At 41.2% G+C, this 25233-nt stretch overlaps 1 protein-coding gene across 3 annotated transcripts in view; it reads left to right on the plus strand.

Annotated features, from left to right (window-relative positions):
- The window catches only part of BANK1 (B cell scaffold protein with ankyrin repeats 1), a 1115425-nt gene that overhangs the window by 899217 nt on the left and 190975 nt on the right, over positions 1–25233 (plus strand). For all 3 annotated transcript variants that reach the window (XM_069743643.1, XM_069743641.1, XM_069743642.1), the window contains exon 8: positions 16148–16238. In XM_069743643.1, coding sequence (XP_069599744.1) covers positions 16148–16238 — 91 coding nt within the window. The remainder of the gene's footprint in view (positions 1–16147; positions 16239–25233) is intronic.

Consider the following 25233-nt stretch of genomic DNA (forward strand, 5'->3'; position numbering starts at 1 on the left):
GGAGCACGCTGCAGCATGGGTCACTACATCACAAGGGGATTAGCAAATTGTCTCTGCTGGCTGGTTCATCGATCAACTGAAAAAGATAATTGGCTTGAATTGTGGATAAAAACTTAGAAATTTTAATAATTGTGTGTCCCATTGAATCTTTGGATATTTAAAATACCATAATAAAGTCCCTAATATTATGTTCTGTCCTTATCATTTGTTGCAGCATTCATCCTCTACTAGTTCAGCTCTGATAGTAGGCTTATTGTAAACTCCAATCAGTAGCTAGTTTCTAATTATTGATAGCAACAAGGATATTTATTTACCCATAAATTCACACTGTCACAGCTTCCTCCAAGATCTTCATTTTAGAACAGGTCTTAAATTGGATTTCACAAAATCAAAACCCTCCATCTTTTTCATTATTTCCTAATGTTTCTGAACATGGTATAATCCTGCGCATTTGCCACTCATTCATGGCTCTCATTCAGCCAGGATCCTGTAATGCCCACCACAATCATAATCTGTTCCTAACATTATCATCTCCAATTCATGCATATTGCTTGCAAGACTTCTTGCATTTGCCAACAGACATTTAATACTACTAATGCATTTATTTATCCTAGCTCCAGCCATCTCCCTATTTTCCTTGCTAGTCATAGTCTCATCTAAATCCTTATCAATCTCGACTGCATCCAACTCTCTATCTACTCTATCTATCACCTTTTTTTGTATAACTGCCTTCCAGTCCCACAACCTCTAGTTTAAAAGCTCCTTCATATGTCCAACCATTATTTCCTTCAGGACAGCTGCACCCAGTTCTTTGAAGTGTGTCCCTTCCCTACTGTCGAACCACTAGCTAACAGAAAAGTTGTCCTAGGTCTCCATGAACCCCAAACCTTCTTTCCTGCACCAATTTCTAAGCTACTTATTTAACATCTTAAGCTCCAGCTGTTTTCTAGTGATTCATGTGACACTGGCAGTATTTTTGAAAGCATCACTCTTTAGGTCCTGGACTTCAGCTTTTTTACTAGTCTCCTGAAATATTTTTTAAAGACCTTCCATCTCACTCTGACTCTGTCCTTTGTACCAATTAGCATCATGATCGCTGGGTTTTCCACTAACCTTCTCAGCCAATCTATTTTTTCACAATGTGCCAAACCTGAGCAGTCTTCCTGTCTTCCTAATTATTCTACCATGAACAACTATCTGGTCTGTGCTGCACTTCTATTTCTCTCCAATCCGCAGTAGACATTTTCCTGATTCCTTGGACCAATGTCCTGCTGTAGTTATCCTAGTCCTGGACTTTCACCCCAAATATCAGCCAAACAGGTATATTTAGTAGTGTGTGTTAACTAAGAAATAGGCTCCCTGGCCTTTTTCTCCATGCCCCTTCTTCTGTTACCCAGCTACTTACGTCTGTTTCCTGAGCTTGTCCATCTGTAACCACCTCCAAATCACTGACTCCAGCCAGACCATGCTCAGTGAGCTTTTGCCTCTTCTCAAGTTTGTAATACTCCTGAGTGTTTTAAGCTGCATATTTAGATCCATAAGCTGGATCTCCAAATATATAGCACATACAACACGCCGACATCTACTGCAGACATCTACAACCTTAAGTGGTTATTCAAGTCATGCATAGTATTATACAAGATACACTCTTGATAACATTGCACATGAGCACTAATTAAATGGGAACAGTAAAATAGGTCCGTCGGGTTTGGCCCAACATTTAAAAAAGTTTGGTTTGGATTGCAGAACAGTACCCAAACCCAGATCCCATTCAGATAAATTCTGGGCTATCATCTGCATGACAGTGCAGCAAATACTGCCTCTGGTCAGTGGTAAGATTATTACCACTGGTCAGAGAGCTACAGTTTCCACTATGTCAGATGACAGCGTGAGCCAGTAGCTGTGACTTGGGTAAAAATCAGTGACCGCTCTCCCCATTATCACACATTTCACATGTCCTGATATCTCCAGTAAAGGAAAAAACAGTGCCAGAGATGACAGTATCCATGTGTCCATGTGTGTAATACTTGCGGCACACGTGTGCACGTATCCGCATTAGCATCACACGGACGAGTGCCAGGGAAGAACTGCTACAGTAAGAGGTGTTCCCTGGCGCCGGGTGCTGAAGACAACTCTCATCATTCTCTCCTGCTCTGCCAGCGATCAGCGTGAGCAGGGGAGAATGATGAGAGTTATATTCAATAGTGATGAACGAATATACTCGTTACTCGAGATTTCCCGAGCACACTCGGGTGTCCTCTGCGTATTTTTTAGTGCTCGGAGATTTAGCTTTCCTCACCTCAGCTGAATGATTTACATCTTTTAGCCAGCTTGATTGCATGTGGGTATTCCCTAGCAACCAGGCAACCCCCACATGTACTTATGCTGGCTAACAGATATAAATCATTCAGCTGTGGTGATGAACACTAAATCTCCGAGCTATAAAAAATACTTGGACGACACCCGAGTGTGCACGAGAAATCTCAAGTAACGAGTATATTCACTCATCACTAATATTCAAGTGATAAAAATGACAGCAGGTGGAGGCTGATTGGACTATTACTCCTATCAGCCTACACCTGCTGCTGCTAATAACAGTGACAACGGTAGTGTCTGATGGTAGTATTCATCAGCCGACTCCTGCATTGTAAGTAAATATTTTTTTAAAAAAAACAGCGTGGGTTCCCCTATATTTTCTTTAACCAGCCTGGCAAAACTCACAGCTGGGGGCTTCAACCCTCAGCTGTCAGCTTCAGCAAGGCCGGTTATCAAGAATAAAGTGTTTTAATTATTTAAATAAAGAATTTAATAAAACGGCGTGGGGTTCCCCCCTTTTTGACAACCAATCTTGCTAAAGCTGACAGTTGGGGGCTGGTATTATCAGGCTGGCAAGGGACCATTGATATATGCCCCCCCAGACTTTAAGTAGCAGCCCTCAGCTGCCCTGAAAAGGTGCATATATTGCTATCATTGTGGTTTGGTCCTGATGAAGAGGTTTGGAAACCTTGAAATGCCTTGATTCAATAAACTGCATTCATGCTTTAACCTTGTGTGTGACTACACCTTTGAACCCTGGAAGAAGGGACCCTGAACCAGTGGCGTAGGAAGGGGGGTGCAGGGGGGAGCGGGTCACCGGGCCGCGGCCGGCGCTGCAGGAGGAGGGAAAAAAAAAAAAAGATGTGTGCCCTTTAAATCTTCGGGCGCCCCCCCCCCCCCCCCCCCGCCAGCGCTAATACTCACCTCTCCTGGTTCCTGCGGCTGCGCGGTAGCTGCAGCGTCTTCAGCGCCCTCTGACTCTGCGAGGTCTCAGGGCAGAGGGCGCGATGACGTCATCACTGCGCGCTCAGCCTCTGTCCTGAGCGCGCAGTGACGGAGAGACGTTGAGTGCACCGGACCTGCGCTGGGAACGGGAGAGGTGAGGATTTTACTTTTTTTTTTCCTTGTCTGACTCTGTCTGTCTGGGGGCAATGCTGGAGACCCAGGGGCAGATTTCTGGACAGACTGGGGCAGATTTCTGGACAGACTGGGGCAGATTTCTGGACAGACTGGGGCAGATTTCTGGACAGACTGGGGCAGATTTCTGGACAGACTGGGGCAATGCTGGAGACCCTGGGGCAGATTTCTGGACAGACTGGGGCAGATTTCTGGACAGACTGGGGCAGATTTCTGGACAGACTGGGGCAATGCTGGAGACCCTGGGGCAGATTTCTGGACACTGGGGCAGATTGCTGGACACGCTGGGGCAATTCTGGAGGACACTGGGGCAATGCTGGACACTGGGGCAATGCTGGACACTGGGGCAGATTGCTGGACACGCTGGGGGCAATGCTGGACACACTGGGGGCAATGCTGGACACACTGGGGGCAATGCTGGACACACTGGGGCAATGCTGGAGACCCTGGGGCAGATTGCTGGACACACTGGGGCAATACTGGACACTGGGGCAGATCGCTGGACACACTGGGGGCAATGCTGGACACACTGGGGCAGTGCTGGAGACCCTGGGGCAGATTTCTGGACACACTGGGGGCAATGCTGGACACACTGGGGGCAATGCTGGACACACTGGGGCAATGCTGGACACACTGGGGCAGATTGCTGGACATACTGGGGCAGATTGCTGGACACACTGGGGGTAATATGCTGAACACACTGGGGCAGATTGCTGGACACACTGGGGGTAATATGCTGGACACACTGGGGGTAATATGCTGGACACACTGGGGCAGATTGCTGGACAACCTGGGGGTAATATGCTGGACACACTGGGGGTAATATGCTGGACACACTGGGGCAGATTGCTGGACACACTGGGGCAGATTGCTGGACACACTGGGGCAGATTGCTGGACACACTGGGGGCAGGACTTGAGGCATGGGCAGAATGTAGACACGGGGCATGATTGGAGACACGGGGCAGAATGAAAGACATGGGGCAGGATTGGATCATGGGGCAGGATGGATACAATGGAGACTGATGGGGCAGGATGGGGAGATCATATGGTGTAGGATGGATACTCATGAGGGCAGGATGCGAGAACATATGGCTGGAGCCAGGAATGAGATAAACGGGGCCAGGGTGGGTATAGTATTACCATAGGGGCTAATTAAGGGATGTTACTACTGCAGTGATGTATTTAATTTATTTTTTGAGTATACTGTTTTAAATGGGGGGAGCGGTCCTGTTAGTGTGCAGAGTGACACTATATCACCTTTTTTCTTCATGTGGTGTAATGTAGAAGTTGTTAAAAATTAAGTAATGTGTTCTGCAAGCGGAGCTCGAGATAACTGTGTTATTTCCTGCAGAAACGAGTGCTGGCTGGGAGAAATGATGGCGGTCTGTGCTGGATGAAAGATGAATGAAGGACTTCATCTAGAGACGTCACTGGTGAGTCAGTGTTACCTATACACTGACACTATACACTATATACTATATACAGTGGTCCTGTGTACAATGTCACCAGTGATCACTGTATTACCTTTACATTATATACAGAGCTCCTGTGTATAATACCAGCAGTGATCTTTGTATTACCTCTACACAGACACTGCATACTAAGTACAGATCTCCTGTGAATACTGGCACTTATGGTGATAGTATTGTGTTTTTTTTTCTTTATTACTGATCAGTATTGTAGTATTCAGTCACTATGTGGTGGTAATATGTGGTCTGGAAATGGTGTTGTGGTATTTGTCCCTTGTATGTGCTATTTGGTCACCAAGTGGTGGTAATATGTGATCTGGTCATGGTGAGGCGGTATTTGTCCCTTGTATATAGTATTATTCGGTCACTATGTGGTCTGGTCATGGTGTGGTGGTGTTTCTTCCTGTATGTGATATTATTGGTCTTGGTATAGTGGATTCTGTTGTGTATGGCGGTCATTTGTTCTCTCTGATATTAATTAATTGAAAGTCACAGGTTTGGCATGTGGGGGTGACACCATTAGGCCCAGTTTAAGTTCTACAAAACAGGGAAACTATTTTTGGTAAACTTTGTGTGTATTGAGCGGGGGGGGGGAGGGGGCACCAAACTCGGGAGCAGCCCCGGGCGGCAAAAGCTCTAGCTACGCCTCTGCTCTGAACCACCATATTCCTCTTTTTCTGCTCTTCAAATACAGCTCATTGACAGATGTCCTGACATTTTCTTTAAGAATTTCCTGGTATATTTAAGAATTCATTGCTCAATCAATTGTGACAAGTCATCCCGTGCCCAATGCAGTAAAACATGCCCAAACCATGATATTATCACCACCTCCTTTTAAAGATGATATGATAATTTTATACTTTAGTGCAGTCTTTTTCTTTCTCCAAATTAGCGCTTATTATTTAAACGGTTTTATATTGGTATCATTACTTCACAAAACACTGTTCCAGTAGCCTTCTGACTGGTCCTGCTGATCTTTAGCAAACTGCAATTTGCCACTAAACTTGGTGGAGAGTCATCGTTTTGACGTTGCAATATTGCCATGCACAGCATTGTGGTTCATTGTGCTATTGATGGTGAACTCCTGGATTACACTGGCTTGGCTTTCCTTATTTCGTTATGACCTTGCGGACTAATATACACCTTGCTCTTGGTGTGTTTTTTGTTGGGCGATCACTCATCGTGAGCATAATTATGGCCTTGAATTTCCTACATTTGCACATAACCCTGATTTGTGGAGTCAAAACACTTTAAAAATGGAACCTTTTCTAGCCTGATGAGCATCGTCAACTCTTTTCAAATACTTATAATCTCGTTTGTTTGTGCCATATTTAAATCACAACAGAACATAGGACACAGAACAGAAGTTCAAAGTTAGACATATTTCCATCTAATTTGTAAAAAATTTGCCACTTTTGAAATTGGTGGCAGTGACATGTCTAAAAAAAAAAAAATGGCACGGGGCTGTGTCTACATTTGTTTGGCATCTTCGTCCAACAGTATGTAAATGTCTGGGAAGTGGGTAGACCAATTTCTCAAGTTCTGGAAGAAGAATATTGTCTCATTCTTGTCTGATGTAGGATGCTCAACAGTCCGAGATCTCCATTGCAAGACTTTTCATTTTATAATGCATCAATATATTTTCTGCTGCTGAAAGGTTTGGAGTGCAGGTGTATAGCCCAACAGTCGACCTCTTCATTTGCAAGGCCATGTTGTGATGGATGCAGTATGTGGTTTAGCTTTGTCTTGCATAAATATGCAAAGCCTTTCTTGAAATAGAGGCTGCCTGAATGGGATCGTATGTTTTTCTAAAACCTCTATATAATGCTCATCATTGAGAGAGCCTTTCTAGATGTATTAGCTGTCCATGCCATAGGCACTAATACAACCTCAAATAATCAGAAATGAAGCATTTTGGGTCTGCGCGTTAAAAACAATCTGGATGGTCCCTCTCCTTTTGAATCTGCAGGACCCAGGAAATGTAATTGCTTTGTATCAGAATGATAAATGTATTCCAGCTATAAATTGGCGTGTTTTTCGCTACAACTCATAATAATAATAATCTTAATGAAACTGGTAAAGTTGCAGTTGCCACGAACCTCCTGCCCCATTATTGTTTTGTTAAGAGTCTGGAATGAAGAACATGTAAGAAATATTTTTGCACAGCTACATGCAATTTAGGATCGGTGGTATTGACGGCACTTTCATCCTGGTGAAAAAAATGCTTTATTAAATGTTCATTAAAAAACAGAAATCAGAGGAAGGGGAATTTAAAACTGACGTGTTTTAAGTCCCTGCATTTCTTTACATACTTAAAAAATAAGTGCATATTAGCTTGTAAATTGTGCATTCTGGTGTTTCAGTTTGCAGCCTAACAATAAAAGATGGCAAATGGAGTTCAAAGTAAACATGACTGCAACACTAACTTACAGAAATTTTGTTTGTAGACACAATATGCATAGGAACGTTGGGCACAAACAATGGTATTTTTTTTAATTTAAGGCTATTTGTTGGTAAAAATGGTTCCCAATGTGTACTCTACAATCATAGCCAAAAGTTTTGAAACTGACACATCATGCTGGAAAAAGCATTGTTCATCACTAAATTGCTCCTGGATCAGTGGGAAAAGTTGCTCTTTGAAGAAGTTTGGCCAACATTCTTTAATTATGGAAGCTATTTTAGGCAGAATTATGGATGAGTCCATTCCCTTGGATGAAAAGCAAATCCTAGATATGTATGCTGGCATAAAACAGAACATATGATCACACTCACATTATCTTCTCAGGACACTCACTCTTCCAAATAACCCCATCTTAGTGGCTTTCATCGAAGGAAATAACTTTACCACAGTCCACTGCAGTCCAATCCCTGTAATTCTTGAAAAGTTTTTTCTTTGATTAAGCTCCCCTCAGATTGGCACATCTGAAAGAATGATTGTAAAGAGAAGAAAATATGAGCTACCAAGAATTCTGTTTTGTGAGTCTTACATAAAACTTGATGTATTAGTTTATAAAAGTTAAGAAAACTTTTGAAATGCTATTTTACTTTAGTAACCATTGAAAAATCTGACTCAAAGATTTAAAAACACTGAAGCAGCAAACTTTTTGAAAACTAAACTTTGTCGGTTTCCAACTTTTGGCCACAACTAGAGATGAGTGAATATGATCAAGTAGATTTGATTTCTACTTGTCTTCATTCACCAAAACGTGCTTTTTTTTTAAAGTCACATTCATCTAGCACATCGAGCAAAATGGTGGTCACAAGCTACCATTTTGCTGAACCGTAAAGATCCATAAAAGGTTAACATATACAAAAAATACTTATGATCATCTTATTGCTCAACTTTCTAGCTCCTTAGCTCCTTGGCTCCTCACCATCACCTCACCATCTACTGTTGAATTCCCAGGTATCTTCACCCCAGTCCCAGTGTTTCGGCTCTGGTGAGCTGAAGGTCACATCATGATGTCTTGACATTGTGACCTTATTACATTTGTGCAGTATCATCTCAGGTCTCATCAGAGCCAGAAGTCCAAGCTTACAGTAAAGAAGACAATGCGCAAAGAACCAAATAGGGGACGGTGAGCAGTAGAGGGGCTGGAGAGATGAGTATAAGTATTTTTTGGATTTATGTTTATTACGCTTTAGCGTCTGAAGAGACCACAGAAGGTAATAAGGGACATTTAATTTGCGGAATGTATTAAATTTCCCTAGAAAACTTAAGCAAAGGCAAATTTTAGCTTTTTTGCTCCCTGTTTTTTACAGTTTGAAATTGTATGCCAAGCTATGTAAATACTGTTATCTTTTTTATCCAATGTCATAAGGTTGACTGAACTAGGAATAATTGAAATAATGTAAATTGCATTACAAATACAGTAGCTCAGATTTATGTTATTCACAGCACCTTGCCTAGCAATTAATCCTTTGGAATGGTTATTTTCTACTCAAAGTATTCTAAAAAGCACAGATGCACTTCTGGGCTGCAATAGAATCAGTTAATGACTTACTTACTAAAGTGTATTTACTATTTTGGATAATTTACTATTAAACATTAGTTTGTAAACTTTTCGTGATAAAGTTAAATTTCCTTGTGCCAGCAACCCAAATGAAAGCAAAACTCTGAACGTCCTTTAAGTGCTGTACCCTTATGATCTCTGGAATCCATCCAGAATATTCCATGCTGCCCTCTGTACCTAGATGTCAGTTCTCTAGGCATTATAAGTGTATGATTCAGGGTTACCTTCCATTTATTAAAAATATTGTATACACTATAACAACAAAAATAAATATTACAGTTATTTTAAAACGTGAAATAAGAAGATAACTGTAAATGAATTATGAAAATTTAAAAATTATAAAACTATTGTAGGAAACCCAGTAGCACACAAAATCCACTGCTTTCTAAGTTACAGTACATACTTGGCAATTGATTGGACAGCATAAGGCACAATTACCATAAATCTTGTCAAAGACTGGCACCGGCCGGAGTAATATATTAAGCACTGACATCAGTTTAGAGCCAAACACTGTCTCTGGTTGATCTGGAAGAATTCCGTAAAGCTCTCTGATATGCATTGGAATTGCCAATAGAAGACCATAATAACAAAGAATAATAAATGATAAACAACAGCTCTGGCAAACATTAAGAGACCACTGCAAAATGTTCAATTTGTCTGATTTTTCTCTTTATAGGTATATTTTTGAGTAAAATGTACATTGTTCATTTATTCTATAAACTTCTGACAACATGTCTCCATTTCCAAGCAATAAATGTTGTATTTTTTTTCTGAAAATGGAGAAATGGTCTAAATAAAAAAAATGCCAGTGCTTTCAGAACTCAAATAATGCAAAGAAAACAAGTTCATAATCATTTAGAAACAACAACACTAATGTTTTAACTCAGGCAGAGTTCAGAAATCAATATTTTGTGGAATAACCATGATATTTAATCACGGCTTCCATGCGTCTTGGCATGCTTTCCACCAGTCTTTCACATTGCTTCTGGCGCAAAAATGTAAGCAGTTCTTTGTTTGATGGCTTGTGACTATCCATCATCCTCTTGATTACATTCCAGAGATTTTCAATGGGGTTCAGGTCTGGAGATTGGGCTGCCCATGACGGGGTTTTGATGTGGTGGTCTCCTAATTTTTTCCAGAGCTGTTTATTAATTTGCAATCATCCTATAGATATTTATATGCAAATTATTGAAATAATCTAACATAAAAGACATACCCAGCAACCTTTCAAATCTAGGCACAAGCAATACTATTCCAAATAGCCAGATTCAAAGCCACATGATGAATTCTGCACAGAAAACCATATGACATTACAATGCAAAAAGCAAATACCAAGTACACTAAGTCAATACCTTAGGGGAAAAAATGCTCTGTTTAAATAACTGTCAGAAATGTAAAAAAAACTCTCTTCATTAATGTTGTGTTTTAATATTCAAAGAGCAAATCAAGTCAAAGAAACCCAGTCATGTCCAAAAACACTATTTACCTTCAGACTGGCGGCTGTTCTCTCATCCTGAGTGTGACAGCTTCATATAATTCTGTCAGGCTGTCACACTCCGGTCAGGAGACCCGCAGCCTGTCCATGCATTGTGGTCCATATTGCACGGATGTCTGCATGACTGCTTAATCAAAGTGCTTGGGAGTGATTACAGCCACACTCATAGTACAGGGAACATATCTACATCATGCACCAGCCCTATAAATGAAAGCTAGCGGCTAAAGGAACAATATCATGAAATATTTACTTCCTAGCACCATACTTTCACTGAGGTGGGCTGACAGGATTTTATGCTATTTATCTGTAGATTAACCCTATATCTGGAGGAAAATAGCATTTTGGACATGACAGATTCTTAATAAGATCCAGTCCTGCAATTACCATTCCAATTCTACACAGAAATAATAAATATATTACATAAAGAAATAAATATTTAAAGGGAACCTGTCAGCACTATTGTGCACAGTAACCTACAGACAGTATCAGGTCGGCGCCGTTATACTGATTACAATGATACCTTGGTTGATGAAATCCGTCTTGTGGTTGTTGTTTAATCTTTATTTTCAGTTTTGAGTTAATGATATGCTCATGCTCCGGGGCGGCCTGGTGGGGGGTCTGCATGAGGTGCACTGATTAGGTATTCATACTGATGGCTTCTGACAGGTCACTGATCCCTCACTGAACTGCCCCCTCGTTTACATAATTAATATTATATATAGCTTGGAAGAAAAAAAACCTTTCTGCAGGCAGGTGCCTGCGCTGTAGCATGATCGTATATTTATTGTGCATATAATTATTGTGTTTTATCTTATCCTTATATTTATTTTTAAAAAATCCGTTCGAAAATGACGTCGCCACCACCACCTGCCTGCAGTAGGCTTTTTCCCCAAGCTATGTATAATATCAATTATGTAAAACACGGGAAAAGGTCACTGAGGGATCAGTGACCTGTCAGAAGCCAAACAGATGAATACCTAAGCAGAGCACAACATGAAGCCCCCTCATAGGCCCACCCTGGGACATGAGCATATTATTAACTTAAAACTAAAAGTAAAGATTAAACAACAACCACAAGACGTATGTCATCATCCAAGGTGTCATTTTAATCAGCATAACGGCGCCAACTTGACACTGTCTGTAGGGTACTGTGCACAATCCTGCTGACAGGTTCCCTTTAAATTTTCTCCCCCCCCCCTTTAAAAAATAATGTGAAAAAAATTATTTGGTATTGCCGTGTATGTAAAATTCCAAATTTATGAAAACATAAAATAATAAACTTGTACAGTAAGCACAATAAATGGAAAACAAATGGGTACAGAATTGTAGTTTTTCTATGACAACATCTCCCTAATAAAAATTCATTAAAATGTGATCAAAATGTTACATGTAATCCAAATTGGCATTAATGAATCCATCAGCTTCCCACTCAGAAGAGAACTATTAGCACTGCTCAATTAGTAGAAAAGATATAAATGTTACAGGTATGTAAAAAAGGTGATAAGAGGTAAACATTTTTTGCAATTTTTTGGAATTTTTGTAATCAATTGAATAATAAAAAATCTTTGCAGGTTTGGTATCACTGTAATTATACTAACATGGAAAATCATGAATTCTGGTCATTTTAACCATGCCATGAAGAATTTAACATCAAAACCCAAGAAACATTGGCGGAATTGCGTTTTTATTACCATTTTATTCGGCCTGGAATTGTTTTCCCATTATTCAGTGCACTTTATGGTAAAATGAATGGGGTCATTCATAACTACAATTTATCCTGCAAAAAAAATAACCCTATGTTGACAAAAATTAAAATAGTTTTTACTCTTGGACGAAGGAGAGGAAATAAACAAAAAGGGCTAAAAAAAGAGCCAAGCTTTAAGGAGTTAAATATTTCAAAAATTAGAGATTGCCAATGACACAAGACAAAGTAAAACTGTATTCTGTTACAAAAATAATAATAATATGACTGAATATAATAGTTATTAAATTCTTATATTGTACATAATGTAACTTTGCAACAAAAAAATCTACTATATAATTGTCTAAGGGTCACTTCCGTCTGTCCATCTGTCTGTCTGTCTTTCTGTCTGTCACGGATATTCATTGATCGCGGCCTCTGTCAGTCATGGAAATCCACGTCACTGATTGGTCGTGGCAAAACAGCCACGACCAATCAGCGACGGACACAGTCTGGAAGAAAATGGCCGCTCCTTCCTCCCCACAGTCAGTGCGCATACTCCCCTCTGGTCAGCGCTCACACAGGGTTAATGGCAGCGTTGACCATGGTGTAACGAACTCGGTTAACGCTGCTATTAACCCTGTGTGACCAACTTTTTACTATTCATGCTGCCTATGCAGCATGAATAGTAAAAATATCTAATGTTAAAAATAATAAAAAAATAAAAAATAGTTACATAGTCACCCTCCGGAGCCTCCGGATCGAACCGGCCAGTTACCGATGCTCCTCGCGACGCCCTGTTGACCACTGCATGCATTGCGGTCTCGCGAGATGATGACGTACGGTCTCGTGAGACCGCTATGTCATCATCTCGCGAGACCGCAATGCAATCTTCAGACCAAAGTGCTCGACAAGCATCAGGAACCGGCCGCTTCGATCCGAAGGCTCCAGGAGGTGAGTATGTAATTATTTTTTATTTTAATTCTTTTTTTAACAGGAATATGGTGCATACTACGTGACTGGCCAATATACTACGTGACTGGGCAGTATACTATGTGGCTCTGTGCTGTATACTACGCGGCTCTGTGCTGTATACTACTTGACTCTGTGCTGTATACTATGTGGCTCTGTGCTGTATACTACGTGACTCTGTGCTGTATTCTACGTGGCTGGGCAATATACTATGTGGCTCTGGGCTGTATACAACGTGGCTGGGCAATATACTATGTGGCTGTGCAATATACTATGTGGCTGGGCAAGCTGGGCAATATAATGCGTAGCCGGGCAATATACTATGTGACTGGGCAATATACTATGTGGCTCTGTGCTGTATATTACGTGGCTCTGTGCTGTATACTACATGGCTCTGTGCTGTATATTACGTGGCTCTGTGCTGTATACTACGTGACTCTGTGCTGTATACTATGTGGCTGGGCAATATACTATGTGGCTCTGTGCTGTATACTATGTGGCTAGGCAATATACTGTGTGGCTCTGTGCTGTATACTATGTGGCTGGGCAATATACTATGTGACTGGGCAAGCTGGGCAATATACTACGTAGCTGGGCAATATACTATGTGACTGGGCAACATACTACATGAACTACATGCCTGGGCAATATACTACGTGGCTGGGCAATATACTACGTGGCTGGGCAATATACTACGTGGCTGGGCAAGCTGGGCAATATACTACGTGGCTGGGGATATACTATGTGACTGGGAAATATACTATGTGACTGGGCAATATACTATGTGAACTACATGGCTGGGCAATATACTACATGGCTGGGCAATATACTATGTGGCTCTGTGCTGTATACTATGTGGCTAGGCAATATACTGTGTGGCTCTGTGCTGTATACTATGTGGCTGGGCAATATACTATGTGACTGGGCAATATACTATGTGAACTACATGGCTGGGCAATATACTACATGGCTGGGCAATATACTACGTGGCTTGGCAATATATTACGTGGCTGGGGAATATACTACATGGTTGGCCAAAATACTACGTGGACATACATATTCTAGAATACCCGATGCGTTAGAATCGGGCCACCATCTAGTTAACATATAAGAAGCGTAGTCCTCAAAAGAAAGAAACCAGAAAAATAATTGACAATTGGTTCTATTACCTTTGGTTACTTAGCACCACTTTCCAGACATTGTCATCATAATCTATATTCAGTATCAATATGTTTTCAGAATGTGGAAGGAATCATATGCAATCATGGGGAGAACATGCAAACTTCTTGCAGGTTTTGCATAGCAGCTGAATGGGTTAAAAACCCAGGATTGAAGCATGGTAAAGCACAATATGAGAGTACCGTGCCGTACCCTTCATTGCTGTTCTCTGCAGAAACAATGGAAAATTAGATATATAACAATACCTAAAATATGGTACAAGAAAAATTCATTGAATTGCCTAGTTTGGAATAGTGTAACTTGCTTACATTATGAAACGGCATAGTTTGCTTACTTTATTTCTATGGATTCAGGTGCATCTCACAAAATTAGAATATCATCAAAAAGTTAATTTATTTCAGTTCTTCAATACAAAAAGTGAAACTCATATATTAGATAGTGTCATTACAAATAGAGTGATGTTTTTCAAGTGTTTATTTCTGTTAATGTTGATGATTATGGCTTACAGCCAATGAAAACACAAAAGTCATTATCTCAGTAAATCAGAATACTTTATAACACCAGCTTAAAAAATTGATTTTAACATCCTAAATGTTGGCCTACTGAAATGTATGTTCAGTAAATGCACTTAATACTTGGTCGGGGCTCTTTATGCATCAATTACTGCATCAATGCGGCGAATAGGTGTCAAGTCCTGCTGAAGAATTAAATTTCAATCTCCAAAAAGCTTGTCGGCAGAGGGAAGCATGAAGTGCTCCACAATTTCCTTGTAGACAGCTGCACTGACTTTGGTCTTGATAAAACATAGTGGACCTACAACAGCAGATGACATGGCTTCCGAAACCATCATTGATTGCGAATGCTTTACACTAGAACTTGGAAATCAAGGTCACAGAGTCTGGAGGAAGAGTGGAGAGACAGACAATCCAAGCTACTTGAGGTATAGTGTTAAATTTGGGGAGACATGTCATCTGCTGGTATAGGTACACTGTATTTTATCAAGACCAAAGTCAGCTCAGCCATCCACTAGGAAATATTAGAGCACTTCATGCTTCACTCTGCCGACAAGCTTTTTTGGAGATGGAAATTTTATTCCTCAGCAGGACTTGTCACCTGTCCACACTGCCAAAAGTATCAATACCTGGTTTGAAAACAACAGTATCACTGTGCTTGATTGGCCAGCAATCTCATCTAACCCTTCCCCGACAGAGAATCTATGGGGTATTGTCAAGAGTAAGATGAGAGACACCAGACCCAACAATGCAGATGACCTGAAGGCTGCAATCAAAGCAACCTGGGCTTCCATAACAACTCATCAGTGTCACAGGCTGATCGCCTCCATGCCACGCTGTATTAATGCAGGTATTGACTGCATTAACTGAACATACATTTCAGTAGGCCTACATTTCGGATGTTAAAATCATTTACAAGCTGGTGTTATAAAGTATTCTAATTTACTGAGATAATGACTTTTGGGTTTTCATTGGCTGTAAGCCATAATCATCAACATTAACAGAAATAAACTCTTGAAATATATCAATCTATTTGTAATGACTGTATCATATGAGTTTCACTGTTTGTATTGAAGAACTGAAATAAATTAAGTTTTTGATGATATTCTAATTTTGTGAGAGGTATAATATTTGTATATATAATATGTATATATAATATAATATATGTATATATAATATAATATGTAATATGTATATATAATATAATTATTATATTATTTTTATATCGTCACTCAATTGTCTTTTTAGACAATTGAGAGACGATATAAAAATAATATAATAATAAAAAAAAGCTTACAATTAATGCTTCCATTTTCTGGTTTAGTTCAAATTTTCCTGCCTCTGACATAAATCTTTCTTCCCAATTTCTAGGAAAAACTGAAAGCTATTCAGACTGACATTCCAGTGGAATCATTGAAGTTTGAACAAGAAGATGTTTATGTGGACATGGCCGAGCGTGCTGGTAAATCACTTCACTTCAATTTCAGTTTTCAATGTGCCAGATTTTTCTAAAACATTTTTATTGCTATTATTTATTATTATTTGCCTGTTCATTGTAGCATTGAAATGTTGACAGAATTTACTATACATTGATATGTTTTTATACTTACAATTTAGTAAGTGTCAAAACATTAAAGAATGACTAGAGATGGTAGAGCATAAATACAGAAAAAGAAGAAAAGTTGATTAACTTTCCTAAAAACTGATTTACTTAGTGTGTGTTATTAATTTTTAACATGACAAATGTCTTTTTTGATCATTATATATTGATAAATAATTTCAAATTCTTACCTATTTGATTACTTTAGCAGTTTTTGGTGCTACATTTCTTCTGGAATTCTGGGTGTTTACTATTAATATCATGATACTTATTTTTATCAATTTTCCGAGTTCCCTACTTTCTTTCAATACAAAACAAAGTAAAATGTAAACTTTCCTGAAAACTTCCAATGTCAACATGATCTAATACTGATAATATAAATCTAAAAGCATAAGATGAAATTATTTATATATTAAAAAAATTTCCTCTTATGCTGTTGCACTGTTACAAAGGCTTCTTGTATGTAGAGCGTCACTTACAATTATGCAGAATGTGAGGAAGAAGGAGGGGTGTTCAAAAACTGAAAAGTGTGGCGTGCAATATTATTCGGCCCCTTTACTTTCAGTGCAGCAAACTCACTCCAGAAGTTTATTGTGGATCTCTGAATGATCCAATGTTGTCCTAAATGCCTAATGATGATAAATATAATACACCTGTCTGTAATCAAGTCACCTTATAAATGCATCTGCTCTGTGATAGTCGCAGGGTTCTGTTTGAAGCACAGAGAGCATCATGAAGACCAAGGAACACAACAGGCAGGTCTGTGATACTGTTGTGGAGAAGTTTAAAGCTGGATTTGGATACAAAATGTTTTGCAAATCTTTAAGCATCCCAAGGGGCACTGTGCAAGCGATCATTTTGAAATGGAAAGAGTATCATACCACTGCAAATCTACCAAGACCATAGGACAACAATCAGTCATACACTGCACAAATCTGGCCTTTATGGAAGAGTGTCAAGAAGAAAGCCATTTCTCAAAGATATCCATAAAAAATGTTGTGTAAAGATTGCAACAAGCCACCTGGGAGACACACCAAATATGTGGAAGAAGGTGCTCTGGTCAGATGAAACCAAAATCGAACTTTTTGGCAACAATGTGATAAACAATATGTTTGGTGTAAAGCCAACACAGCTCATCACCCTGAACACACCATCCCCACTGTCAAACATAGTGGTGGAAGCATCATGGTTTGGGCCTGCTTTTCTTCAGCAGGGACAGGGAAGATGGTTAAAATTGATGGGAAGATGGATGGAGCAAAATACAAGACCATTCTTGAAGAAAACCTGTTGAAGTCTGCAAAATACCTGAGACTGGGATGAAGATTTGTCTTCCAACAAGACAATGATCCCAAACCTAAAGCAAAATCTACAATGGAATGCTTCACAAATAAATGTATCCAGGTGATAGAGTGGCCAAGTCAAAGTCCAGACCTCAATCCAATCGATAATCTGTGGAAAGAGCTGAAAACTGCTGTTCACAAACGATCTCCATCAAACCTCACTGAGCTCGAGCTGTTTGCCAGAGAAGAATGGGCAAGAATTCGAGTCTCTCGATGTACAAAACTGATAGAGACATACCCCAAGCGATTTGCAGCTGTAATCACAGCAGAAGGTGGCGCAACAAAGTATTAAGTTAAAGGGGCCAAATAATATTGCACGCCCAACTTTTCAGTTTTTGAATTTCCACAGAAATTTAAAATAACCAATAAATTTTGTTCAACTTCACAATTGTGTTCCACTAGTTGTTGATTCTTCACCAAAAATTTACATTTGGTATCTTTATGTTTGAAGCATGATATGTGGGAAAAGGTTGAAAAGTTCCAGTTGGCCAAATACTTTCGCAAGGCACTGTACTTGCCAGGGTACACCGTGTCAGTGCCCATTTCCAAAAATCATCTTAGGCTTTTGCAGGCCTGGTTTTGCTGCATCAGCGCTTTAATTTGCCTCATCACCAACTGATTTGTGACCTGCCCACAAGCTGGAATTTGACCTTTTATATGTTGGCAAGGCTTAATGAGTAGCAGAGGGCAGTGTCTGAATTCCAGCTTCACAATGCCTGTCGGAGTAACACTCAGCTCCCACACATAACAACTGCTGAGTGGGTGTGGATCGCTTCTCAAAGAGGAATGCCGAGCAGGTGACTATGTAGCAAGATTTTACAGTGGCTGATACCACACAGCCCAGCCTCACACAATATTCACAGGCCACATTGGGTGATGATGAGGAACAGGAGGAGGAGGAATATGAGTTTTTGCTCTGCACTACAGAGGGGACTCACAATTCCAGCTTCATGCTTGTCCCGCATGGATGGCCTGGAGAAGGCAATGCATCATGAGGAGGAGGGGGTGGTTAGTGTTCATCCAGGTGTGGATTCTGAACGTTTGACTTATAGTCTGTCACACATGGCACAGATCATGTCCAGCTGCCCTTCCCAAGACTCTCGCATGAAACACATTTTGTCCACTGTGAAATAGTGGCTGTGCACCTTTCTTGACCCACAGTACAAGGAGAAATTTCCTTATCACATGTCCAAGGCAGATGTGCCATTTTCAGTGCATGCATGCCAGATGGCCATTGTGAAAGTCTTGCTGAAAGGATTACCCTCAGACAATGCTGTTGGCAGAGGTACCGGCTCTTTTCACCCTCAAGGTTTACAGGGGAGGGATATGCACACCAGGTGCAACTCAGAGTGGGGGGAATGTCCACCAGCTGGGCCATTTTTATGAAACCATCACATCAGAAAGGGCTATCTGTGAGTATAACCATGATGAGGAGGGAGAAGTTGTCCAAGATGGAGAAGGAGTATTTATGTGACCATACCAGCATCCTTCCTGATTCTTCAGTGCCCTTTAACTATTGGCAGGGCCGTATTAGCCACTAGGCACTTGAGGGCACGTGCCTAGGGCGGGGACAATGCAGGGGGCGGCACCTGAGCAAGTGTAAATAAAAAAATATTTTATTTATTTTTTTTTTTTAAAGTTCGGGGTCGCCCCGCCCACCCACCTCAGTCCCGGCTGCTGCGGGGGGAGGGGGTCTCGGGCGCCGGCTATACACTTGTGCTATACACTGCAGACCCCAATGTTGCAGGGACCTGCCTGTGTCACGTGGTTCCTAAGTTATCTTCAATACCCAGCAGGAGCTGCTCCGGTGCAGATGCGGCCAGGCTTCCTGTTCTGCCAAGTGTCCTCCAGCAGGTCAGTGCTGTGTCCGGTCTGGCTCCTCTCCTCAGTCGGACAGTCCACTGCAGCCTGTGTGGGGGAAGGGGGTCGGACTGCACAACTTGTTTTACTTATTGCACTGAGAATGGGACACAAACTTTGTGCTTGAGGCATTAGAAGCTGCAGGTGAGATGTGCAGCCCCCAGTCTCTGGGGCAGGGGTTGCTAGCTTATAGCTGTGCAGCTTGAGTGGAACTACAGGTCACAGCACACACTGCAGAGCTGAAGCTTAGTGGATGGTGCAAATCTGCTTTGTGCATTAGAAATCTAATGAGAAGACTATGCTCTTACTAAATGCACAGAATTAGTGCACAATATGACTGATCTCCAGGTGTCAAGAATTGTGCAAAATTGTTACTAGGAGACCGGACAGCAGCCGCGTGAATATGGATGTAGCAGTGCTGAAGGAGTCGTGTGTTATCTGGGGAAATCGTATTGTGATTTCTTAAAAGGGGTTATACCACATTTATTGGGCATCAAGCGACTTTGCTCAAATTATGTCTTGTACTAATGGCCCATCGTGTTCCTCTGCGATGTTCTGGCATAACCCCGGGGGCTGCTGGTCTAATACACAGCACATACAGGGCACCATGACCGCTTCAGCTCTGCTACATCTGATGGTTTACAGTTATGTGCAGCTATCCACCTCTGATGTGCCTCATCTCCCCTCTCTAAGTGGACGGGGCTCAGCAGTTAGTGAAACTACAAGTCTTAGGCCATGTTCACACAGTGCGTTTTTTTCTGCGGAACCGCAGCGTTTTTGCCGCTGCGGTTCCGCAGCTGTTTTCCATGCAGGGTACAGTGTACTGTACCCTATGGAAAACAGGAACCACTGTGCACATGATGCGGGAATCGGGAAAAAAAGCCGCGCTGAATAACCGGTAAAAAAGAAGTACCATGTCACTTCTTTTTTCGGAGCCGCAGCGGTTCTGCACCCATTGACCTCCATTGTGAGGTCAAACCCGCAGTAAAACCCGCAGTAATACCGCCGGCCATCCTGAAAGTGGACACGCAGCCTAAGGGTACCGTCACACAGTGGCACTTTGGTCGCTACGACGGCACGATTCGTGACGTTCCAGCGATATACTTACGATCTCGCAGTGTCTGACACGCTCCTGCAATCAGGGACCCCGCTGAGAATCGTAAGTCGTAGCAGATCGTTTGAAACTTTCTTTCGTCGTCTAGTGTCCCGCTGTGGCGGAATGATCGCATGGTGTAACAAAGGTGTGCACGATATTGTATACGATGTGCGCATAGTAACCAACGGCTTCTACATCGCACATACGTCGTGAAGTTATCGCTCCAGCGTCGTACATTGCAAAGTGTGACCGCAGTCTACGGCGCTGGAGCGATATTGTTACGATGCTGGAGCGTCACGGATCGTGCCGTCGTAGCGACCAAAGTGCCACTGTGAGACGGTACCTTTAGAAACTCCTTTATCAATAAAATGGGACTTGTTTGATTATATTAACCCCTTCTTGACAGGAGTTTTTTTTAGTTTTAGTTTTCCACTCCTCTTCTTCCCAAAGCCATAACTTTTTTTTATTTTTCTGTTAATATGGCTATGTGAGGGCTTATTTTTTGCGAGACAAGTTGCACATTTGAGCGACATCATTGGTTTTACAAAGTCGTGTACTCGAAAACAAGAAAAAAATTCCAAGAGCAGTAAAATTTCAAAAAAAGTAGAATCCCACACTTGTTTTTCGCTTTTTTTTTTCTTTTTTTTTTGCCATTCTGATTCTCCAGGTCATTATGAGTTCATAGACACCAAACATGTCTAGCTTCTCTTTGATCTACTTGGTGAAAAAAAAATTCCAAAGTTTGCTAAAACAAAAAAAAAAAAAAAATGGCGCCTTAATAATAATAATAATAATAATTTTATTTATATAGCGCCAACATATTCCGCAGCGCTTTACAAATTATAGAGGGGACTTGTACAGACAATAGACATTACAGCATAACAGAAATACAGTTCAAAACAGATACCAGGAGGAGTGAGGGCCCTGCTCACAAGCTTACAGACTATGAGGAAAAGGGGAGACACGAGAGGTGGATGGTAACAATTGCTTTAGTTATTCGGACCAGCTATAGTGTAAGGCTCAGGTGTTCATGTAAAGCTGCATGGACCAGTTAACTGCCTAAGTATGTAGCAGTACAGACACAGAGGGCTAATACTGCATAAAGTGTATGAGAACATGATGCGAGGAACCTTTTTTTTTTTTTTTATTATAAATAGGCCACACAGGGATCGTTAGGTTAATGCCTTCCGTAGCGGCTCCATTTTTCATGATCTTGGGTTGGGTGAGGGCTTATTTTTTGTGCGCCGAGCTCACGTTTTTAATGATACCACCTTTGTGCAGATATGTTTTTTTGGTCGCCTGTTATTGCATTTTAATGTAATGTTGCGGAGACCAAAAATAGTAATTCTGGCATTTTTATTTTTTTCCGCTACGCTGTTTAGAGATCAGATTAATTCTTTTTTTTTGTTTTATTGATAGATCGGGCGATTCTGAAAAAAGCGATACCAAATATGTGCAGGTTTGATTTTTTTTTTTTTTATTTGAGCAAAAAGGGGGTGATTTTAAACTTTATTTTTTTTTTAAACCCTTTTTTTTTTTTTTTTTTTTTTTTGGCATGCTTCAGTAGCCTCCATAGGAGATTAGAAGCTGGCATAGTGTGATCGCCTCTGCTATATAGAGGTGATGCATAGATCGCTACTATGTAGTAGAACTACAGCATTGCTATGAGTGCCGACCACAGGGAGGCGCTCATAGCAATCCAGCATCAACAACCATAGCGGTCTCGAGGAGACCTCAGGTTGTTATGGAAACGCAGCATTGATCCCCACTCATGTGACGGGGGTCAGCGATGTGCGTATGTCCGTCCGTGCGACGGAAGCTCTAGTTAAATGCCTGATGTCAACATCTGACAGCGGGATTTAACTAGTTAATAGGCACGGGTGGATCGTGGTTCTGCTTACACCTAATGTAGGCACATGTCAGCTGTTTAAACAGCTGACATGTCTCGGCTTTGAGGTGGGCTCATTGCCAGAGCCCACCTCAAAAAGGGGGATACTGCCAGCTGATGTACTATTCCATCAGCTGGCAGTAAGGGGTTAAAGGGAATCTGTCAGCAGGATTGTGCTCAGTAACCTACAGACAGTGTCTGGTCTGCACAGTTATACTGATTTAAAATGACAGCTTGGTTGATGAAATCTGTCTTGTGGTTGTTTAATCTTTATTTTCAGTTAATGAGATTCCCGTGCTCCGGGGTGGCCTGTGGGGGGGGGTCTTCATCAGTATGGCTTCTGACAGATTATTGATCCCTCACTGACCTGCCCCCTAGTTTACATCCTAAAATTATATATATTGAAAGATTAAAATAAATCACCTTCAACAGGCAGGCGCCTGCACTGCAGCATGATTGCATGTATATCGACGATCCAATAGATGCTACTACGCAGGCAGCGCCATCTTGGTGGAGGATTTTTTTTTTCTCTGTAGCAAAATGGCGCAGTAGCATCTATTGGATCGCCATTTTGAGATATATATATATATATATGTGTGTGTGTGTATATATATATATATATATATATATATATATTTATAATATTTATTTTATTATTAAATTTATGCCAAATAAAAGAATTAAATATATAAAATATTCAGTGACCTGTCAGAAGCCATACAGTTGAATAGCAAATCAGAGCACCACATGAAGCCACCACAGAGCAGGAGCATATCAGTAATCTTTATCTTCAGTTTTGAGTTAAACAACCACAAGATGGATTTCATCACCAGGTATCATTGTAATCAGTATAATGGGCCAAATCAGCATTTCAATTGATATATAAATAATGCCTAACCACTATGGTGGATCTTAACCCTCTATCACTCCAGCTCTATTTCCCGCAGAGTGCCACCTCCTTTTGTTTCACTGATGGCCTCTATGCTGTGTTTCCTTCTGGAAAAAGAGCTGTAAGTCGATCAGGAAGAGGTGGCACTGAGCGGGTATATAGCTGGAGTAACAAATCTACTCCCTCATTTGCATATGTATGCAAACCAATTTCAGATGAATGGACTGGAAATGTAAAAATATTGCTGGAATAGTCTTTGAAAGAGCTACATGGGCATATACATAGATTCAGCCTCATTCATTCCCTATGGGATTTGCGTACATGTGCGGCTCTTGCAGTGAGACAAAAAAACAGCGCTAGCAGCGTTTTTTTTTCTGTTGCTGCAAGTACCGCATTTGCTGGATCATGGCAAAACCGCAAGTGCCGCACATGTCCGCAAGTCCCATAGGGAATGAATGAGGCCGAACGCAGTGTTGCCGTAAGTGATCTGTTACGCGGCAGATCTGGAAAAACTTCCAGGTCTGCTGCAAATGGCAAAAATCGCTGATGTGAAAGTAGCGTAAGTCACTGCCAATAGTGTCTGAATTAGTCATACTCACCAATGGGGGAGGCAGCACTAAAAGTGCCTAGGGCGGCATAAACTCTAAATACGGCCCTGACTATTGGCTGTCCATGTTGCACACTTGGCCTGACTTCTCCTTGTATGCCTTGGAGATGCTGTCATGCCCTGCTGCAAGTGTGTTGTCTGAGAAGGTTTGTAATTCGGCCGGTGCAATCATAATAGATAGGTGCACACACCTGTCAACGGAAAATGCAGACAGGATGACTCTTCTAAAATTGAACAAGGGCTGGATTTCTTCCCACTTTGTAAGCCTTTAAAAGTCTAAGCGAAATGTGCATTGGAGCAGTGGACACATTTTCAAATCAGTAAGTTCTCTCCCCATTCTATGCTTCTCTTGATTAGGCTTGTTACAACCATGTTCCTCATGGGCTAAAAGCCATGGCTAGTTGGTTAGCACATTGCAATTTTTCTTCCTTGCTGCTGATAGTAGGTTTTACACTTGTTAGCTTATTTATTTGTTACATTTAGAGGGTTTTTTGTACTGTGGCAGCTTGGTCTAGTACTAAGTGGTAGACATTCATGTTTTGTCACCATTCTATATCTGTTTATTTATATTTTCTTATTTTACTGCATCATTGCACTTTGCACTTTATTTGCTACTAGTGTTGAGCATTCCGAGACTGCAAGTATCGGGTATCGGCCGATATTTGCTGTATTAGAATTCCGATACTGAGTTCCGATATTTTTGCGATATCGGAAATCAAAATCGGCGTGTGCGGTGCGCATGGTTCCAAGGGTCTGGAGGAGAGGAGACTCTCCTTCAGGCCCTGGGATCCATATTCATGTAAAAAATAAAGAATAAAAATAAAAAATATGGATATACTCACCCCTCCGACCCTCTGACGAACCCTGGCTGTCACCGCTGCAAGCGTCTGCCTCCGTTCCTAAGAATGCAGTGAGTGAAGGACCTTCGATGATGTCACGGTCATGTGTCACCAGTCACCTGTCACCTGACCGCGACGTCATTGAAGGTCCTTCACTCACTGCATTCTTAGGGACGGAGGCAGACGCTCGCAGCGGTGACAGCCAGGGTCCTTCGGAGGGGTGAGTATATCCATATTTTTTATTTTTATTCTTTATTTTTTACATGAATATGGATCCCAGGGCCTGAAGGAGAGTTTTCTCTCCTTCAGACCCTGGGAACCATCCAGGATACCTTCCG

Source organism: Ranitomeya imitator, chromosome 1 (assembly GCF_032444005.1).
Source record: "Ranitomeya imitator isolate aRanImi1 chromosome 1, aRanImi1.pri, whole genome shotgun sequence".
NCBI classification, from domain to species: domain Eukaryota; kingdom Metazoa; phylum Chordata; class Amphibia; order Anura; family Dendrobatidae; genus Ranitomeya; species Ranitomeya imitator.